Source organism: Phascolarctos cinereus, unplaced genomic scaffold (genome assembly GCF_003287225.1).
Source record: "Phascolarctos cinereus isolate Bilbo 61053 unplaced genomic scaffold, phaCin_HiC Scaffold_726;HRSCAF=1367, whole genome shotgun sequence".
Classification (NCBI taxonomy): Eukaryota; Metazoa; Chordata; class Mammalia; order Diprotodontia; family Phascolarctidae; genus Phascolarctos; species Phascolarctos cinereus.
Window position 1 is genome coordinate 408,368,451 of NW_027556098.1, and position 20,635 is coordinate 408,389,085.

Here is a 20,635-nt window from a genome sequence, read left to right on the forward strand (position 1 = left end):
ATTTGGTGACCCCTTGACCCGTATTTGGGATTGTGTAGGTGAAACAATGGGATCAGATTAGTTGATCTGCAAAATCCCTTCCATTTCGAGATACCTGAGGGAGGGGGGAAGTGAGGCTAGGGTGGGGGGAGGGCGGTAACTGTGTCTGATTTTGTGTCCTCCGGGTATAACACCACCAGTGTAGGGATAGTCTACGTTGTGTACATATGCGTGTATGGTGTGTGTGGGGGGGCGTCGTAGAAGAGTTAAAGCGGGGGGCAGGGACTCTGCTGGCGCTCACCCCGCCCCCGTCCCCACCCGGGGACATTCGCGCTGCTGGGGATGCCTGCGGGCGTGGGCACCACCTAGCGCTCAGCCGCGGGGGAGAGAGGGTCAAGCTGTCTGAGCCTGGGAAGGCGAGGGAAGGGCTCTATCCCTCTCTCCGCCCACTGAACGACCGCCCAGGCGGCATCCCAGACTTTAGCTCCTCCTATTTTTTCCTGTCCAAATATGCCAGCAACTCCCCAAAGTTTCAAGGCTACCACAACGTTCCAGGACACGGCCCGCCAGCATAATCCAGATGTTCTAGGCACTAGCCCCTGCTATTCAGCGCCTCCCAGACACCCCAGGCCTACTCTCTAGCACCTCCTATTTTTCAGTCCTCCCCCTCCCTCCCCCCACTACGTTCCAACACCCTCCTCAAGTCCCAGCTCTCTCCAGATATTGGTGTTTCCCACATTTGAGCGACTCCCAGACCCTCCAGTGACTGGGCCATAATGTCCCAGCGTCTTCCCGAAACCCTACCCAGCTGGGGCCCCGGGTCCACCCAAACGTTCGCACCGGACCCAAGTGTAATGGTGCCCTCCGACGGCCCAAGGCGCTCCCGGAGGTTCGGAGGCCCTCGGCGTCCCGGGCTCCAGGCCGCCTCGTCCAGTCTCCAGGCCCAGACCCGGAGGCATGTGCTCGGCTGACCCTGCGTGCTTTTGCCTCCCCACAGCCTGGGCGAGGATTTCTACCGAGAGGCCATCGAACATTGCCGCAGCTACAACGCGCGCCTGTGCGCCGAGCGGAGCATGCGCCTGCCCTTCCTCGACTCGCAGACCGGGGTGGCCCAGAACAACTGCTACATCTGGATGGAGAAGACCCACCGCGGGCCGGGTGAGGGCGGGGGCGGGGCCTCATTGGGAGGGGAGGGGGCGGGGCTCGGCAGAGGGGAAGGAGGAGGAGGAGGAGGAGAAGGAGGCAGGTGCTTAAACAGCCTCCCCACCTTCACCCCCTCCTCTCCAGGTCTGGCCCCTGGACAGATCTACACTTATCCGGCCCGCTGCTGGAGGAAGAAACGGAGACTCAACATCTTGGAGGACCCCAGGCTGCGACCCTGCGAGTACAAGATCGGTCCGTGGGGGGCCCCCAGCCCAGCCCCTGCCCCCAGTGTGAGCGTGGCCCAGCGTGAGCACCTGAGCCTATGTCTGAGCGTGTGCGGCCCCCAGGGCCTGTGTTGGTGGTATTGAGGCTGGGGGGAGAGGCATCCGGGGCGCTCTGTGTTGCAAGTTGTCATAGATATCAGAGACAGCATAGAATGAGAGCCGAAAGGGAACTGGGGACGGTTTAGGCCAAGGTCATGCGATTAAAAGGTGGAAGAGCTAGGGTTTGAACCCAGGGCCTCTGGGCTTAGTTATGTCTGTGCTGTGACATATTATCTGACTGTAACTAAGAATCAGAGTAATTTAATAGCGTTGGAATCAGGAAGACCCGGGTTCAAATCCTGCCTCAGACATTGGGTGAGATCTTGGGCAAGTCAAGTTCCATAGCTGTAAAATGGTAATAAGAATAGCACTTACCCCCACAGGGTTATTGTGAGGTTCCAATGAGATAATGTATATAAAACACCTTCAAGAGCTAGATGGCAGCTATTCTGCAAGTGTGGTTTTGTGTGTGTGTGATTGTGTGTGGTTGTGTGTTGGTGTGGTTGTGTGGTGATTATGTCTGTATTTGTGTTGGTGATTGTGTGTCTGTGTGGTTGTGTTGTGATTGTGTCTGTGTGGTTTTGTTGGTGATTGTGTGGTTGTGTTGTGATTTTGGCTGTGTAGTTGTGTTGTGATTGTGTGTCTGTGGTTTTTGTGGTCTGTGTGGTTGTGTGTGGTTATGTCGGTGTAGTTGTGTTGGTGATTGTGTTGTGATTGTGTGTGGTTGTGTGACTGTGTGGTTGTCTCATGATTGTGTGGTTTTGTGTCTATATGGTTGTGTCTGTGTTGGTGATTGTGTGTCTGTGGTTGTGTTGGTGATTGTGTGTGGTTGTGTTGGTGATTGTATGTGTAGTTGTGTCTGTGTGTTTGTGTTGGTGATTGTGTGTCTGTGTGGTTTTGTGTGTGGTTATGTTGGTGTAGTTGTGTTGGTGATTGTGTTGTGATTGTGTGTGTGGTTGTGTTGTGACTGTGTGTGGTTGTGTGTCTGTGTGGTTGTGTTGTGATTGTGTGTGGTTATGTCGGTGTAGTTCTGTTGGTGATTGTGTTGTGATTGTGTGTGGTTGTGTGACTGTGTGGTTGTCTCGTGATTATCTGTGTGGTTTTGTGTCTATGTGGTTGTGTCTGTGTTTGTGTTGGTGATTGTGTGTCTGTGGTTGTGTTGTGATTGTGTGTGGTTGTGTTGGTGATTGTGTGTCTGTCTGTGTGGTTGTGTTGGTGATTGTGTGGTTGTGTTGTGATTTTGGCTGTGTAGTTGTGTTGTGATTGTGTGTCTATGGTTTTGTGGTCTGTGTGGTTGTGTGTGGTTATGTCAGTGTAGCTGTGTTGTGATTGTGTGGTTGTGTTGTGATTGTGTGTGGTTGTGTGACTCTGTGGTTGTCTCATGATTATCTGTGTGGTTTTGTGTCTATGTGGTTGTGTCTGTGTTTGTGTTGGTGATTGTGTGTGGTTGTGTTGTGGTTGTGTGTGTCTGTGTGTCTGTGTGGCATCTGGCAGGGTGAAATCTACATGCTCAGAAAGCGTACGGCACGCACGTGTACTCTGTGCAGACATGCTTGTGATGGTGTCTGTGTGTGGCTGATGGTGACTGAGTGTCTGAGAACACAGAAGTGAGGGCTTCAGTGCATCTCTGAGGGTATGTCCCTAAGGGTGGCCTATGGGAGCTTCTGAGTGTCTGTCTCAGTTCCAGTCTTAGTATGTCCTGCTGTGAACATCCCACAAGGTGGCCCAGTGTTTTAGGTCAGGACTCAGGCCATGTTGTCTAGAGAGATTCCATGGGGGGGGGGGGCTTAGATATGTGTATGTGTGGAGGGGGAGGAGAAAAGGAGGGGGGAGGGGGATGGAGGGAAAGAGAGAGAGTGGAGGGAGGGGGAGAGAGACGGAGAGAGAGAGGGGAAAGGGGAAGAAAGGGAAGAGGCAGAGAGGAGAGAGAGAGAGAGAGAGAGAGAGAGAGAGAGAGAGAGAGAGAGAGAGAGAGAGAGAGAGAGAGAGAGAGAGAGAGAGAGAAGGGGATCCTTGGCAAACAACCTTTCTTTGACCCTCCCTGTTTCCCACCTTTCCCCCAGACTGTGAAACACCCCTGAAGAAGGAGGGGGGTCTCCCTGAAGGGCCAGTTCTAGAGGCCCTACTATGTGCAGAGACAGGGGAAAAGAAGATAGAACTGAAGGAAGAAGAAACCATCATGGACTGTCAGGTGGGGTGGGAGTGAGGACTCCCCTCCAGCCCCATCCCTTTTGAGACCCCCCCCCAAGGCAGATATCCTACCAATACCTCTTCCAGGCTTGTTTTGGGATAACCACATTTCCCCCTCCATCCCATGTGAGGCAGGTCACTCTAATCATCCTCCCAAGATGACACTTGGGAGTGTCACTTCATGTCTGTCTCCTGCTCCAGAAACTCCCTTGACTCCCCACATCTGTAAAGAATCAGCATCCCTAGCCCAGCCCTTCAGTCTCAGGGGTTTCCACACTCCTAGAGGGTCTTCTCACCCAGTTTCCTTGGATGCCTGAGTCTTTGTTCAGATCACGTCCCCCTCCTCTCTGCCGTCTCCAGCTTTCCCTGTCCTTTGGGGTGCAGCTGAGATTTTCCCCCCCCCTTCTTTGAAGAAATCCTCTTCCCCTAGTTCCTCCAGCCTTTCAGGGCATTCTCTACCCGACATTCTTACCCTGAGTTTTTTTTTTCTTTTTTTTTTTTGGTGTGGAAGGTTCCCTCCCCATCCCCTCATCTACAACAGAGCACTTTTCCTGCCCCCACCCCTCCTGGGGCTGCCCCTGCTCAGGCTTCACACATCCCTGATACTGCTGGCCCATATCAAGCATCCCTTCCCTGAAAACTTGTTTCCTCCTGCCCAGAAGCAACAGATGTTAGAATTTCCCCATGAACTCGAGGTTGAAGATCTGGAAGATGACATTCCTCGCCGAAAGAACAAAGCCAAGGGGAAGGTAGCTGGGGCCCTGATCCCCCCACCCCCACCCCCGCTCCTCCCCCTCCAAGGCCCAAGTCCAGCTTCTCCTGGAGCCTCTTCTCTAGTGTTTTTCCCTGGCCGACCAAGTAGCCGAATTCTCTGCCTGGCGAACCCATCTCTCTCCCGATGGCTCCTCTTTCTCACCTCCCATTTCCCACGGTCTCTGCTCCGGTTGCCCTGCGCCTCAGATCTGCTCTGCCTAGCATCTCCCCCAAGGATGTTAGAGCTGCGGGGGACCTCAGACACCATCCAGTACAAATCCAACAAACTGAGGCTGAGGTTAAATGTCTTGCCCATAGTCACATAGTCATTAAATCACAAAATCAGGCTCAAACCCAAGACCAGGCCTTTAAGTCCAAGTCCAGTGCTGCCCTTCAATGCCTCAGCCCTCTTCTTCCTTAATATCCCCCCAAGGCTCTGGCTTCCGAGGGTCTCCTCTGGGTCCCCCAGTCTAGCCCCTTGACACTCCCATGCGTGTGTTCTGCATCCCCCTCAATACTCCTAGCTATATCGATTTCTTCTCTTTCTTCTTTGACCTGCCCTTTTCCTCTCAGGGTTTTCCCAATCCCGGCCTCAATCCTTCCAGCTCCTTCCTCTCTCCCTTTTCCCCAGCCCCTCCAAGTTTCCTTGTTTTCCTTCCAGGCGTACGGCATTGGGGGGCTTCGGAAACGCCAAGACGCTACCTCCCTGGAGGACAGGGACAAGCCGTATGTCTGCGATAGTGAGTCCCTTTGAGGTGTGGGGAAAAGGAGAGGGGCCCCCAGAGCCCTCCCCCATCTTGGGCTGAGGGCTAATGGCAGGGGACGGGGAGGAGCCTAGGGGGAGGGGAGATGGGGCAGGTCTGATGGCCCACCCAAAGTGGGTTTCTTTGTTTTGTTGGGAGGACGGGGCCAAAGTTCCCCCAGAAGCCTCCTTCCTGTACTCTGTGGGGGCAGGGGATCACCCTGCTGGAGTGGGAAGGTTTGAGGCCAGAGGAAGCAGGAGAGTGGCAGGGGGACCAGGTCTGATGTGCCTCTTGGGATGTGTCCCTTCGACTCTGGGGCCAAGCTCGATCAAATTCCCTGGAGGGTCTCGGGCTGGAGTACGGTGGCTGGTGGGGGTATGAATGAGTCTGGAGCAGGCAGGAGAGGGGTGGTGGGGACAGGTCTGATCAGCCCCCTCCCTTCCCCATCCCCCACCCCCCAGTCTGCGGGAAACGTTATAAGAACCGCCCAGGTCTGAGCTACCACTACACCCACACCCACCTGGCAGAAGAGGAGGGCGAGGAGAACGCAGAACGGCACGCCCTGCCCTTCCACCGGAAAAACAACCACAAGCGTGAGCCGGGGGGGCAGGGCCTGGGGGGCGTCAGGAGAAGCCCAGGGGGCTGGGCTGGGCTGGGCCGGGTGCCTCGGAGCCTCCCTCCCCAAGTTTGGGAGCCTGGCACGGCGTCGCGATCGCCTTCACCAGCGTTGGGGTTTCCATGGCGACCAGCCCTCTCCCTGGCCCGGGCGTAAGATTTCTGGGTCTGATTTATTGCTTCAATTAGAGATCAGGGAGGGGGTGGGGAGATGACAATGGGGGGTGATGGATGATTTCCCCACACGCACTCCACTTCAGCCTCCTTCCCTCCCTCCTCTTGGGCCTGGGGGCACATGGGGAAGCCTTGGGCTTTAAGCCTGCTGAGCCAAGTGGGCAGCCAGAATTCCAGCCCCCTCCCATCCCTTCCCCTCCCTGCAGATAACTGGGGATGCCCAGGAAGGGGGCGTAGAGCAAAGGGATGGCGTCTAGGGGTCCCCTAGTCCTTCCACTGGGCCCCTCTCTGCTTAGATTGCTGGGGCTCCCACTTCCTTGTCCCTCTGTCTGTGTGTGTCTTTCTGCGCCTGGCTCTGTGTATATCTGTGGGTGGCCCCAGCACGGCCCTGCCTTTGAGTTCTTCCTGCCTAAAAAAAGGCAGCCCTATCCAAGTACTCCATCCCAGGGGAGGAGGAGGGCATTGAGGGTGCCAGTGTCTAGGGTACCAAGCCATCTCTCTGCCTCCCCAGAGTTTTACAAAGAACTGGCTTGGATTCCTGAAGCCCACAGAAAGCACACAGGTAACCCACCTCCTGAATCTGCTCCACTCCAAATCTCCCTCTTCCTTGGCTGGAAAGACAACAGAGTCAGAGAGAGACAGAGATAGAGACACACAGAAAGAGAGAGAGAGAGATAGACACAGGGTGACAGAAATAGAGAGAGACCAAGAGAAACATAGGGACAAGAGATAGAGAAACAGAGACAGACTCAGAGACAGACACAGAGACAGTGAGTCAGAGAGAGAGAGAGAGAGATGGAGCTGGAGAAGGCAGGCACCTAAAGATGGAGGAGAGGGAGAGACAGAGGACAGAGACGACAGTAGGGAGAGAACAGCAGGGAGAGAGGCAGGGTGAAGGTTGGGGAGCACCTTGCTGGGTACCGCTGGCACCCTTGTTCCTGCAGGCTGGACCTCCCAAGCCTTCCTGTTGTTTTCCAGCCAAGAAGGCTCCAGATGGCACAGTCATCCCCAATGGCTATTGTGACTTCTGTCTGGGCGGTTCCAAAAAGACGGGGTGTCCTGAGGACCTCATTTCCTGTGCTGACTGTGGCCGATCGGGTAACTCCCACCATAGAGGATCCAGGCAGGGATCAGGGGAAGTCCAGGGCACACAGGATGCCCAGAAGGCATGCGTTGTCGCTTAGAGAAGGGAGTTGTGGTTCCTAGGGCATCTCCGGTCAGAGATATCCACAGGATGGATCATAGAGTTTAAAACAGAAGGGAATCTCAGAAGTTCTCTGGTCCAGCCTCCTCACCTTACAGAGAAGGAAACTGAAGCCCATTGGTAGGAAGGGACTTAACCTGGGTCACACAGCTAGTAAGTAGCAGCTTGGACTGGAACTCACCCACTGACTCCAAATCAAATGCTCTTTCCAATGCATGATCAATTGTTAAGCATTTAATAAACACTTGTTACGTGCCATATACCATGCAAGACAAAACAGAAACAGTTCCTTCCCTGAAGGAGCTGCCATGCTAACGGGAAAGGTGACATTTACACATGCCCACATAGCCATCACACCCCCGCTCTGAGCTGGAGTTTTTCTGTCCTCCTCAGAGGTACGGTGGCATGGGGGCTGGGACAGGGGAGGGAGGGCTAGAGACCTCCCAATCCTAGAAAACTACATGGGCACCCACTCCCCCCTCCTGTGGGTACCCCCAGAATGAAAGTCTATCTCCTCCCCACTCCAACACTTCTCATCCCATATCAAATGGTCTGCCAAGACGGATGGGGAAACATTGGGAAACTTGACACCTGATTACTTCTGGGGAGGGGGTTGTGGTGCCTTGGAAAGAGCACCCGCTTCAGAGGACCTGGGTTCAAATCCTGTTTCTGCTGCTTGCTACCTTCTGTGACATCGGCCAAGTTACTCCCCCTCCTCGGTCTCAATTTCCCCCACCTATAGAATGAGGCACTAAGATCAGATGGGGGAAGGTGGAAGGGAATAAACAATTACATAGCACCTAGTATGTGCCAGGCAGGCACTGTGCTAAGCACCTTGTAAATATTCTCTTATGTGATCCTCACAACACCCCAGGAAGGTAGGTGCTATTATGATCCTTATTTTACAGGTGAGGAAACTGAGGCACAGAGGTTTAAGTGACTTGCCCAGAGTCACATAGCCAGTAAGTTTCTGGCTGGATTTGAACTCAGGTCTTCCTGAGGCCAGGTTCAGTGTTCTATCCCCTGCACCGCCTAGTTGCCTCTAGAGGGCATCTATGAACCCTCCTAGGTCTAAATCTCTGCTCTCTGCATTTGTTATTTCTACAGATAAAGAAAATTATATCGTTTTAGAACTGGAAGGAATTTTTTAGAGGCTGACCCTCTCAATCCTACAAATGAGGAAACAGAAGTAGTGACCTTGGGGTAAATGGTAGAGTCAGAATTCGAACCCAGGTCTTGTGATTTTGAGTGCAGGGAGGTTTGATTCTACCACAATGCTTCAAGAGGAGATTTAGCAGGACAAGGAAGAGAGGAACACATTTAATCTAACTTCCATCAAACATATGGAGGAATTGTCCTGGACTACCAGTGTGGAAGGGGGCTCAGAGGACATCTAGATGAGGAAGCTGAGGCCCGGGCAGGGAGAGTCATCACACAGCTAGGAAGTGACTCAAACCCAGGTCCTTTAACGAACTTGGAGGATTATAGATCATGCTGGATGGAACATTGTGGTTTATCCTTCATATTCCACAGATGAAGAAACTGATAATAGGGATTTAGTATCAGAGGTAGGGATTTGAACCTGGGACCTCTGGCTCTACCATACTTTCTCCTAAGAAGGAACAGAAATGTTCTGGGTGACCACAGATGCCAGAACAAGGAGCAGTGCATGTAGAGTGCAGACTGATTTGGCTTGATGTAAGGAAAAACTCCAATAATGAGAGAGCCTCAGGGAAAGGAAATGCGCTCCCCATCGCTGGAGGTACCCAAGTGCACAGGACTCCAGTGGAGGAGGGTACGGGGGAGGGGTTCCCTACTTGAGAAGGAGGTTGGGGTCGACCACAACCTTGTCAATGCCTCCCAGCTCCAAGGGCCTGGGACTTTTCTAAGTCTGGGATGCCGAGCCCATTTTTGGACTCTGTCCCTTCCAGGTCACCCATCCTGTTTACAATTCACGGTGAACATGACTGCAGCTGTAAGGACATACCGCTGGCAGTGCATCGAATGCAAATCTTGCAGTTTGTGTGGTACTTCAGAGAATGATGTGAGTGCCCACCCTGCCCAGCAGTGCCAGGCTCTCTGGTGTCTTCAGCCCACCCCCGCCCCATGCCATGGTGCTTTCTGCACCCACGCCCACTCCCTGGTGGGATGGAGAGAATAACAGGCCCCTTAGATCACCTGGTCCCTGAACAGAGGGGGAAACTGAGGCCTGGAGAGGGGATGGGTAGGGCTCGTCTGAGGTCCCACAGTGAGTCAGGAGGACTAGAGCCCTGGGCTCTTTCCGCCCCGCCTGAGCCTCCCTCCCCCTCCCCCCGGCCCCCAGGGCCTCCGGCGCCCCCCCTCCCGCGTGCCCATGCCACCGGGTGCCAGCCGCATGGGTCTTACCCTCCAGGACCAGTTGCTATTCTGTGATGACTGTGACCGTGGTTACCACATGTACTGCCTGAGCCCCCCCATGGCTGAGCCCCCGGAAGGTGAGCTGGGGTGGGTGGACAGAGGGGCCCTGGCAGGCGTGACCCAGGGAACGGGGTGGGAGTGTCTGGGGAGAGGGATGCATGCATGAAGAGCTAGCGGGGGACAGCTGGACGCCAGGGTCCCTTCCTCTCTGGCCTCCCCACAGGAAGCTGGAGCTGTCACCTGTGTCTTCGGCACCTGAAGGAAAAGGCATCAGCCTACATCACCCTCACCTAGGCCTGGCCTCACCCGCCCCTTCCCTTACCTGCCCATCCCCTTTCCCTGACTCTGAGCCCCACCCCCCAGGGATGGGGCCCATCAAAGGGCCAGGTTCCCTTCCCCCCACAGAGGGGAGTACGTGCCAGCCCCGGCCTCCCCCCCGCCCTGCCTCCCTCCCCGGTGGTGGGTACTGGGGATGCTGCTCTCCTCAAAGCCATAACCCGCCTCCGGGCGGGCACTAGGGGCCGGGCACCGGCTAGGGAGTGGTAGGGGCATGGATGGAGCCTTTTTCTAGAGAAAAAGACAAAAAGTTAAAAAAAAAAAGACAAAGTAATATATACAGAGAGAGACCTATACAACTTGGTGGGCCTGGATGGTGGGCACCCCTCCCCTCAGTTTCCTACTGGGCCTGAGCCGACTTCCTGCGCGGACCCCTCCCCTAATTCTGTGGGGAAGCTGGTGGTCTAATCCCCTCCTGGGCCCCCCCCCCCAGCCGCAGGCAGTTTCCCACCTCACGCTCTGGGTAGGCAGGCACCACGCTTGCCCCTTTTCGGCCTGCCCCCTGCCCCTTCCCGCGGTGCCCGCCGTGGGCGTTGCATGATGTGAACCATGGTTTTTAAAGTCCTGTTCCCCTTGCCCCCTCCTTGTGCCCGCTCCCCCATGCCCGCTGCAAACTGTAGGCAGGGGCCGGGCAAGGCGGGCTCCGGCGCCCGCCAGAATGACAAGCACAGCGTTTGCACCCGGACTGGTTTTTTTTCTCCCCCATCCCCATCCCCTCGCCAGGCAAGGACCAGGCCCCTTGGCAAGGGGGGTCCCCTGAACCCTGATGCCCATCTCGAGGGCAGTTGGCGAGGGGGGCGGCTGTTTCTTGTGGTCGTGTGTGTTTAATTGTTGGGGTATCCAAAAGACGCTGGGGTTCCTGGGCAAGCAGGCAAGGCCAGGGAGAGGGGGGTCCTGGGGGGCCAGGGCGCCATGGGCTGGCCCTGGCTTCCTGGCACCATGGCCCCATCCCCCCAGCTCCCTGTACAGCCTGTCTCCCCCCTTGCCTGCCTCTACCGTGGATCACCCTGTTCTGTGTATTAAATTGGGCCTGGCCCTGCTGCGCCCTGGCCGCTGCCTCCTTCTGTCGGCGCCCTGTCGGGGTGGGGAAGGCAGGAAGGAGGAAGGGAGGGAGGGAGGGATGGAGGAGGTGAGGGCCCTAGTCCAGCTTTTGTCTTTCTCTTCCTTGACTCATCTTTCTTCCCATCTTCCCCCAGTCTCTTCCCCAACACCTCCAGGCTATCACGCCACCTCCTCTTGGGTCTCCCTCCTCAACACCCCATTTCCTCCACTTTCTCTTTTCCTTCACCAGACCCTCCCTATCACCCCTCTCCCCCACTTTCCTCCAGTCTCTTCCTGTTACCTCCCCAAGTCTCTCCAACACCCCGTTTCTCTCTAGTATTCCTCTTCATCCAGACCCTTCCCTTCTTTCCCCGTTTCTCTCCCCATCCCCCTCCCTGTCGCTCCTTGTCTCCCCATCTTCCTCCAATCCTCATCTCGTCTCTCCCTGCTTCTCCCCATCTCCCGCCCTGACTCCATCCCCCACCCCCTCCTGCCTAGCTGGGAAGAGAAGAGAAGGAAAGGGAAGGGGGGGATGGGGTGGTAGAGACTGCAGCACCCCCCCCCCCCGCACACACCCGACCAGCTGTGGTCGCCCTGGCAACGGGCAGCTGCTGCAGCAAGAAACAGAGACAGAGGGTGGGAAGTGGGAGAAGGGATTGTTGGGGGGGGTAGGGAGAGCAGTATCATATCCCCACACTGTTCACCTTGCTGCTGTTAGGGAGACAGAGCGTGTGTGTAGGCAACAGTCTGTCCTTCACCTTCACCCCCAAGCACCCAAGGGAAGGGCGAAGGACAGGGAAGAGACAGAGAGAGAGGCGAGGGGGGAGGGGGGAGGGGAGAAGAGACAGATTAGGAGAGGCCACGAACGGTGCAAGTGACCTAGCAAGAGGGCAGACAGACAGAGGGCAAGAGAAAGTGGTCAGGAGGGAGACTGGCTCCGGAAGAGACTGATGTAGATGGTAAGGAGGGGAGTACAAGAGACCCAAGGAAAGCAGTCAGCGCAGAGAGGAAGAGGCAGGGAGCTCAGGTGGTGATGGCAGGATCAGGAGACAGAGGGTCAGACTCCTGAAAACTGGGGGCCCAGATGGAAGGAGACACCCAGAAAGCTTGGCAAAGTCAAATGCCAGAGGGTGTCCAAGAGAAGCAGATGGAGAGATGAGGTGGAGGGTAAGGAGATGGGCTGTGAGTGAGGGTGTGCTTGGGAGATGCTGGGTACTGCAACCTGGAGGTGAATTTCACATTCCTACCAAATCTCCCAACTTGAGCTAGATTCCTGGGGGGGAGTGAGATCTCGCCCCTCCCCTTGAAATGCAGAGACACAGAGGACGGCTGCGGGAATGGGGAAAGCTGGTACAGTGGCCTGGGTGCCGGCACCCCAGGGTCTCAGTTTCCCTTATGCGTGCTACCAGCCCAGGGAGCCTCCAAGGTCTTTTCAGGTCTGCCATTTTAAGATGTTATTTCCAGAAGCTCTGTTCTAGATAACTTTCTGGCTGAAAGATTCCTGCTGGGGAGGTAAGGTGTTGAAATCCACTCTGGCCCTCTGATAATGGATGAGCTCAGGAAAAAGACCATTTGAGCCATCACTGACAGTCTGGGGCTCAAGCCTTCCCTAGGCGACTTCCCAGTGTACCTCAGCACTTGCTGCTTAGGCATGGGCCCTCAGTTGGCTACCTGGCAGTGGGAACAGGGCCATTCGCCCTCATCCTGGGGAGGTCAGTTTGTGGCCAAGATGAAAGCTCCACTGGTGGGTGGATTAGGGATCAGATGGGTCAGGGTTAGAGCACTGGTTTGGGACCTGTCACTCTGTGGCCAGGAGTCAGACGAACGTGGGGATGGAGCTGAGGCCTGGCTTCCAGCTTTTTCTGTGGTTAGGGATTTGGCCAGGACTGATCCACTGGAAGGATTGGGTGGGTTTAGGACCACCATTCTGGGACCTAGGCTATGGGTCTGTGGGTGGTCGGCACTCAGACTAGGGATAGATTCCAGTCCATTAGCAGGAAAGAGAACTGGCCTGACCCAGGGCAGCAGCTACCCTCCTGCTCTCCACATTCCCCCCAATGACGGTCTGAGGATCCTCGGGGCAGGATAGGGTCTGTTGGCCAGCCGTGGAACAGAAACTCATGGAATACCACCCAGAACTTGCCAATGTAGGAGTGGTGGGGGTGGAGAGGAAACCAATCTGTTAGGCAGCTGGCTTCATTCCCTGTCCCAAACCTACACACTGTGAAGAGCACTTCCTTGAACGGGAGCGGGCCAGGGCCAGGGCCAGTATTCGAAAGACACTAGGCTGGAGAAATAAGATCAGACTTAGTTGGAAGCTCCGGTTAGAAGCACTCCTGGGACGCCAGGCCCTGCTCACACAGCTCACAAGATGGGGCACTCCCTCTTCCTTCAGCGGTCTGTGCTGTCGTTAGACTGCTCTCCCTTACAAAGAAGCAGTCAGGGTGGGCCCGGGGCATTTGAGCAGAAGACACCCGACGTAGGCTTGCCAGGCTCCCCTCTCGATTCGTATCCCAGACCCAGGCAGCAAGAACAAGCAATTTCTATGAAACATTTATTTCCTCTGAAACTTCCAGAAACAAAACCCCTAATCTCAAGACTGAGGGGAATAACAGTGACAAAAAAAGAATGTCCCCACCCACCCGCCCCTCCAATAAAAAACAAAAAAATCCAGTTGACACAGGAAAAGTTGCTGCTGTCAACCATCAGGAAGAATGCCAGGGCAAAATTAAATAGACAGATTTTACCTGTATAGATCCTCACAAAATGATAACAAGAAACCACACCAGCCGTAATTTACACTTGGTCAATGTATACAATCAAGCCCCAGAATGATCTGAATGATCCCTAGACATGGGGGGGGGGACACAAAAGCATTTGGAGGGTGGGGGCCCCGCTAGGGAGACCCCAGAGATGGGCCAGGAGGGACATCGCAGTAAGGTCACTGGACCAGGAATGGGAGGGCCAGGAGCAGCTTCAGCCACACTCGCCAGGGCCTCACTGGTGCCCATCTGGCAGGGCAAGGGCAGGGGGAGGGGCAGCTAGATTTATGGGTACATCTTCCCATCTCCAATATTTTATCCCCTGCTCTCTCTCATCTAATCAGGACTGAGCTGGTTTGAAACTGAAGGGGCCTAATTACATCAGAGGAAGATGTGGTGAACATCCCTTCCCCTTTCCCTTTCTCCTCCCCCCTTCCTGCACCAGGGAGATGGCCCCATCAAGGGGGGTGTGAGACAAATGCTGAGGCTGGGGTGGGGGGGGCGCGCTGCTTTGTGGTCCTGAGGGCCCCAGATCTGCCTGCAGCCATGTCAGGGGAGGAACAGGAGACCCAGATCTGTTGCTAAGCACACCCCTCTGTTCTAGGCAGGACCAGAGGATTCTTTGGAGGAAAAAACCAATCTAGCCACAGCCCAAGTCTCCGGACCCCAAAGTGGCTTTCTTCGACTCTGGGCCACGGAGGACGCTGGAGCCTCCAGGGCTCCCAAGACCGCCCACCCCCGCCCCGGCCATAGGGGACTGGGTGTTCGAGTGGCCCGGGTGTTTGAATGGCCTGGGGTGTCTCAGGGCAAGGCTCCACTTGGAGTGAGAGATCTATGGGAAACGTGGGTTTGTAGATTGTGTCCTCAGCATGAGGCTGGAAACAGATCCACAGAGGATTACTACTGAATTGTTCTGTGGTGGCTTTGCATGAAAAAATAAATATATATTATATTTATACTTTTTTTTTAAAGAAAAAAAAAACAAACCAGCTGCTCTTTTCCTAAGCTCCCAGCATAGTACCACATGTAGCTGCCGGGGCCAGGTGCACAGGCCTGCAGCCTGGCCCGTCATTCCTTATTGCCTTAGAGAAGCTGCAGGCAGCAAGGGAGGGGCTGCCCTGGGGGGCACCTGCTCCACAGTGGGTGTCCTATAGGAGCAGGCCTGAAGCCTCAACCAGAGCCCAATGAGCCTGGTGGCTTTCAAAGGAAAAAAGAGGAAAGAAAAGTCCTTTCTAACCCTCCCGCTCTGGCCCCTCCTTAACAGGGGAAGAGATGGGAGGGAGGTGGGGTTTAGACCCCACGTTCAGGAAAATGAAGGAAGTGGAGCTCAGGGGGAGCTGGGGTAGGGGACCAAGGCCACCTGCAGCCTCCCCACGGGCCCCCGAGACCCCAGGCCTCAGCCACAGTCTAGATTCAGTAGTTTGGCATCAGTGCTGAGCAGGCTCTGAGGGGCGGGGGGGAGGACGAAGGGGGTAAGCCCATCAGCAGCCCCAATCCCACCCTTTGGTTCCAGGACCACCGGGCCAAGCAGGCTGCCCATGGCGGCTAGACAAGTCTCAGAAAAAGAGACTACAAACTGTCCTATTTATACAAATATAGTGTTTCTCTCTCTCTCTCTCTCTCTCTCTCTCTCTCAATAAAGAACATTTACACTCTGAACATTGGGATTTCTCCATCTTGGGTTTACTAGAAAGTACTTTAGCTTGGAAAAAAGAGCTCCGAGGTTTTTCGGAACTTGATAGAAGGGAGCAGGTGGGTGAGGTGTGCCCCTTACCTTCCCCCACCGTCCCAGCTGGTCCAAAGGGTTTCTGTATTGCATTGGAACTCAATATACCAAGGGCTGGCCAGTGGGTTCAAAGTTTCATGACAGCGAGGAAGACTGGTCACTTAGTGTGGGCACACTGCCCCAAGGGCCTCTGGGTGGGGGAGCCTCTTCATGCCCTCAAGCCCAGGTGACTCCAAGGACCCCGTCTCCACCCGGGCCTTCAGGACAGCCTGGCACCCCATGCCGCCCGAGGGGAAGAGGCAGTGAGCAGCATGGGGCCCCGAGGGTGGGGGGTGGGGGAGGCCCTTGCCTTCAGGGCTCCTTCTTCTCCACCGTGCTGGAGAAGATCTGGGCAAACCTCCGCAGCTGCTCATTGGCCGCCTGCGATTCCTCCTGCAGTCGCTGGTTGTTCTGCCTCAAGGTGGCCACCTCTGTCTGCAGGACCACCTTGTCCTGCTTCTCCTACAGAGAACAAAGGCCATGAGGTGCTGGGCCGAAGGGCATCTGTGGGGCCTGGGAAGCGACAGGCTGGGAATCTGCCATCGCTTCTCCGCAAGGCTGCCTTACGGAGGGGGCACAGAGGAGGAACGTGGGACGCTAGGTCCAGAGAGGGCAGGGCACCTATCTACCCAAGGTCACCCAGCAAGGGAAGGAAGAGCTGAGGCGAGACTTGCCCCCGGACCCCAGTCCCACTTCTCTCACCTTCTGAAGGTCATTGTGCAGCTGCCTCAGCATCACTTCCAGCTGGTACACCTTCCCCGGCAGGTCCACGGGGGGCTCCTCGCTGCAGGGATGGGGAGAGGCAGAGTCAGCCCCCACAAGGCCACGGGTCCTCTTGTACAAGGACGTACTGAGCCTTCTGATGCTCGCGGAGCACCTCAGAACCATTAAAACCTCGTGACAGCCCTACTGCGATCCCCATTTCACAGATGAGGCAACAGGCATAGAGTGCCTCAAGTGCGTAAGAGTCTGGGCATGGATTCGAACTCAGGTCTTCCTGCCTCCCAGTGCAAGGTGTGGTGCACCACACCATCTTCCCTCCTCAGCCCCCATCTCTGGGCACTGAGGAGGTTCAGGGGCCCACCGTGGCACCCACGATGCCCCGAGTGCCAGGAGGGCTCTCTGGCACCCCTACATCTTCCTCGTTGGGGGGGGGCTGAGTCTTCATCCTTGTGTGTCTACAAAGCAATTTCCCAACACGTCCCCTGCCCCGGGAAGTTCTGCTCCAGACCAAACCTCCAGGCTCCTCTCCTAAGAGTGGAAGTCCAAGGAGGGGCGGCACAAAGAACTCTGGATGAGAGGGAAGAGTCATCCCCCGAGCCTCCCTCTGTGGCAGCCAGTGCTTGGGGGAGCCCATGGGGAGTCTGGCCCCCACAGGCAAGAATACTGTGGGCCAGGCGACGGGGCCCAGGCCTTCCTTGCCAGGTTCCCATTAGCTCTGGCCTGGGGCCCCTGGGGATGCCGGCCGTGTTCTAGGTCACAGGAACCACAGACCAGAGATGTGCTGAGAGGCCTGCTGGGGGAGGGGGACCAGTAGGCTGGGCTGGTGGCGTGACCTCTGTGTCCTGTGCCCTGTACTGGGCCTCTTGTCATGGAGGTTTGCTACAGAGGCCCTGGGTTAGTGAAGGGGCGCAGGGGAAAGAAGATGCAGAAAATAGAACAGCGTCGGCCTTAGGGTGGGTGATAGGGCCCCTCTTCTCTTCTGCCTGGGCCTGCAGGCCCAAGACACATACAGTATGGTGCAGGGCCCAGAGCCTCTTCCTGAAGGTGGGGTGGGTGGAGCGTGTTCTGTCTCTCCCACCAGAGTACCACTGCCCCCAGTGAGAAGGGTCCTGGGGGACCGGGATGCCCCTTTGTTAGGATCTTGCATGACTTCACCTCTGGTCAAGCAGGTGCTGTCAGAGGCTCAGGGGCCTGACCCCAGCCAGGCTCCAGCCTTCTGAGGGGACCAAAATCCACCCCACAGCCCCCAGGCAGCAAGTCCCAGAAGAGCCAGCTGCACCAGCTTCCCAGAAACAGGCACGCGCACTGGACGGAACCTCAATCCATCCGTACTGAGCAGACATCTGGGACGAAGCCTCCGGTACCTCCTCGGGGAGTCCGACACCCAGCAAGTCTGGATTCCAGACAGAAAGGATGAGTGGGTCATCCAGTCCAGTCCCCTGCCTTCACACTATATGGCTGCTCCTGGATTTTCCCAAAGACTCATGGATCAAAGTGGGGGGTGGTGGGAAGGGAACAGCTTCTGTCAGCTGTCTGGGACTCAGGTAGCAGGTGGTCTAGAAAACAAATTCTTCTCTGCCTTGGACCCAAAGATGAGCGAGGTACAGAGGGCTGGAAGATATCTAAGAACCAAGGAAGATGGAAAACTGAGGCGGGTCTGGACCCCAAAACAGGAGTGGCTGCTTGGAAGCTGTACGAACAAGGGGGCATTAAGAGCAAACTGGGAATGGTGGAAGCCCAGCCCCAACTTGGGAGGCCAGTGTGTCTGGGAAGGAGACCTGGAGGGGGCGGCAGAGACAGGATCCCCTTGCTGGGAAGCAGCTACTTCCTGCAGCTGTCCCCATGAGAGGGGAAGACCTCCAATTTATGGGAGAATAAGGAGGGATAAGGGGCAGTGGCACCCCTAATGGGCCTGAAGCTCTGGGCTGCCATGGCCAACTCTCACCACCAGATGTCGCCCTTTGGTGCCCAACACACAGACAAAGGCCTGCCCCCTAATTTGGCATACGGATCCCATGAGTGGGCATGTGGCTCATAAAGACATTCCTATCTGGTTACTGGGTTTCCTGAAATTGAGCCCAGCCAGATTCCTGGGCTGGCAGACCAGACAACTGGTTCTGCCCCAACCCATGGCTTAGATGAGTCACCCAAACGTGGAAGTGGCAGCTCTCTGCCTGCTTGGTCCCTGGCACCAGTATGGCTCTGTGCCTGGGCCTGCGGGAAGGAGTGGAGGCTGGCTGGGGTCAGGCCCCGTCTGGGGCTCAGTGGTCTCCAGGAGATGTGGCGGAGGGGAATGGGGTAGAAGGCTCTTGGGTGTCTGCTTCCATTGAGGCCTGGGAACCTCACCAGGCCCAGAGAGGCCAGGAGAGGGGAAACACACTGGCCCAGAGATGGGCTTTGGGGGCTGGGAATGAGGACAGCCCAGGAGGAGGGACTACAGGGTCACAGTATCTGACCTTAGTGAGGCCCTCACTGCCACTGTACCCTCCCCGATTCCTGCCGTCCACTCGTCCTTCCCTCGGTTCCCGCCATCCATCCCACCCTTCCTTCCCCTCTTTTTTCCTCTAATGGTCTTATTTCATTTAGAAAAATATTTTAAACTCCTTTTGAAACTTTTGCTTTATGTCTCCTAGGAATCTAGTTGAATGAGTCTAAGCTGCATTTTTCTCTGAGGCTGTCTGTAGACATCTTGGAGTCACTCCCTTCTTTTGCATTTGTTTTGAGTGACCCTGACACCATGACAGCTTATTATGGCCAGGTTCTTTTTTTATTGGCCATTTTCCTGTCTACTTTTTGACTTCTGATCAGACGTCAGGGCTGGACTTTGCCACCCTCGTGGAGGGAAGGTCTAGGCTGGTCCTGCTGCCGCCTCCTTGGGGGTATTGGGTGTTGGGTTATTCCAGAATTTGGGGTACAGGTTGGGGACCTGCACGCTTTCAATGCTCTCCAAATGGTCCGCTCTAGGGCGAAGTCTGTTCATCGCCCCTCGGTCTGAGCTCTGCAAGCTTCCAACCTGGGCTTGGGTCCGAGCAAGAGCAGATGCCGCTGGACTCTGGCCGTACCGTTCAGCTGAGCGGCTCTGCTGGCTCTACGTGATAGGACTGGAGGTTTCTGTTTGGTCTGGGGTTCCTGCCAAGGTCATTCCTCTGCAGGCTTCAGACTGGGCTAAAGCTAGATCTGAGCCCCTGCTCTGCCCCCGCGATTGAAGCCACACTGCTGCCGGCTCAGGTCACCAGCGAGGGTCAGAGACTGCCCCTCCTTGGTGTGTACATTCTTCCAACCTATTTCCTGACCTTGGACTTGACTGACTCCCAATTCCTTACCCTGGAATGGCCACCCCTCGGTGCAGGTACCTTCTCGGTCTGTCCTAAATCAATGACCCAGGACTGGGTGGGGGGTGCCAAAGCTGGTCTCAGTATCCCCCTCTGGGCCTGGGGCCCTCTTTCCTGCTGCACAGCCTCAGGTCAGAGCACTCCGAGGGTGCGCTCCCCGGCCAGACCCAGTTTCCACAGAACTCTCTATCTCCCTGAGCTGATCTGGGCTAGAAAAATGTCTCCTTCGGACTTTTTCTTGGATTTTCCCACCACTACCCAGCCTGGCGTGTCTTCTAGGTCTATCTGGAAGTTCTGGGGGGTGCTCACTGCACAGCTGACTGCTCTTCTGCCAGCTCCTCATCTCACCCTCTGCCCTAACTGGGCAAGCTTCTTTCCGCTTCTCATGCTCACCCACAGCCTTGCGCCTCCCTCCTCTTTCCAATCCTCCCTGGATGAACTGCCTCTTGTTTTTCCAAGACCGAGCCCCCAGGTCACATCTGGTGTGAACTCGCTCAGCTCCCCTTCCCCGCCCCGTGGCCCACTCTCTGCTAATTCCTCTCGCTTCCGCACCTTGATCCTTCAAGGCCTTGCCTGGCAATTGAGGAGTAGAGAGGTGGCTTTGTGGACAGAGCACCAGGCTTAAGGGTCAGGAAGACCTGAGTTCAAATCTGACCTCAGATAATTGCTGTGTGCCCCGGGCAAGTCGCTTAGACCCTGTCTGCCTTAGTATGTTCATCTGCTGAACAGGAATAACACAGCACCTACACCCCAGGGTTACTGTGTGGATCAAATGAGGTATCTGTAAAGTGCTGTAGAAATGCTGGCTGATTTCGTTATTAAGCCCACTTCCTTCCCCAGCCATGCCCCAGCCCCCCAATCCTAAAACATCCACCTTCTTACAGAGAGATGATATGTCACGTCCTCTGCTCGAAGACCTTTGCTGACTCCCTACTTCCCACCCACAGAGGACAGGTACGACTGAACCGCCTCCACCAGGTGCCTCTCCAGGATCACGTACGAAGTGCCTTCAAAGCCCGTCCTAACCTGCCCCTCCTCCCTTTCCGGGCCCGCTCCCCTCACCACGGACTCTCCTATCCAGCGCCCCTGGCCTCCTCCACCTCTCGGCTCAGCCCCCTCCCCGTTCTCTCTTGCCGTCCCCCAGGCCCTGACTGC

General features: G+C 55.9%; 2 protein-coding genes across 11 annotated transcripts in view; one reads left to right on the forward strand and one right to left on the reverse strand.

The window, feature by feature from the left end:
* Window positions 1–705: 705 nt before the first annotated feature.
* On the forward strand, window positions 706–10,896 carry DPF1 (double PHD fingers 1). 2 transcript variants are annotated; one of them, XM_020978824.2, is made up of 11 exons: window positions 706–1,137; window positions 1,267–1,374; window positions 3,509–3,636; window positions 4,295–4,384; window positions 5,050–5,128; window positions 5,593–5,724; window positions 6,432–6,482; window positions 6,899–7,018; window positions 9,056–9,168; window positions 9,448–9,598; window positions 9,745–10,896. In XM_020978824.2, exons 1-11 carry the CDS (start codon window positions 1,053–1,055, stop codon window positions 9,813–9,815), a joined length of 1,128 nt encoding a protein of 375 aa, XP_020834483.2. In that variant the 5' UTR covers window positions 706–1,052; the 3' UTR covers window positions 9,816–10,896. The 2 variants fall into 2 exon arrangements, with proteins under 2 accessions (XP_020834483.2, XP_020834499.2); XM_020978840.2 differs by having other exon boundaries at window positions 709–1,137; window positions 9,517–9,598.
* A 4,425-nt stretch (window positions 10,897–15,321) lies between these two features.
* Window positions 15,322–20,635, reverse strand: part of SIPA1L3 (signal induced proliferation associated 1 like 3) — a 161,039-nt gene continuing 155,725 nt past the window's right edge. For all 9 annotated transcript variants that reach the window (XM_078145812.1, XM_020978877.2, XM_078145806.1 and 6 more), the window contains 2 exons: window positions 16,128–16,209; window positions 15,322–15,887 (listed from right to left, as the gene is read on the reverse strand). In XM_078145812.1, the coding sequence (XP_078001938.1) occupies window positions 15,738–15,887; window positions 16,128–16,209 (232 nt within the window). In that variant the 3' untranslated portion in view covers window positions 15,322–15,737. The remainder of the gene's footprint in view (window positions 15,888–16,127; window positions 16,210–20,635) is intronic.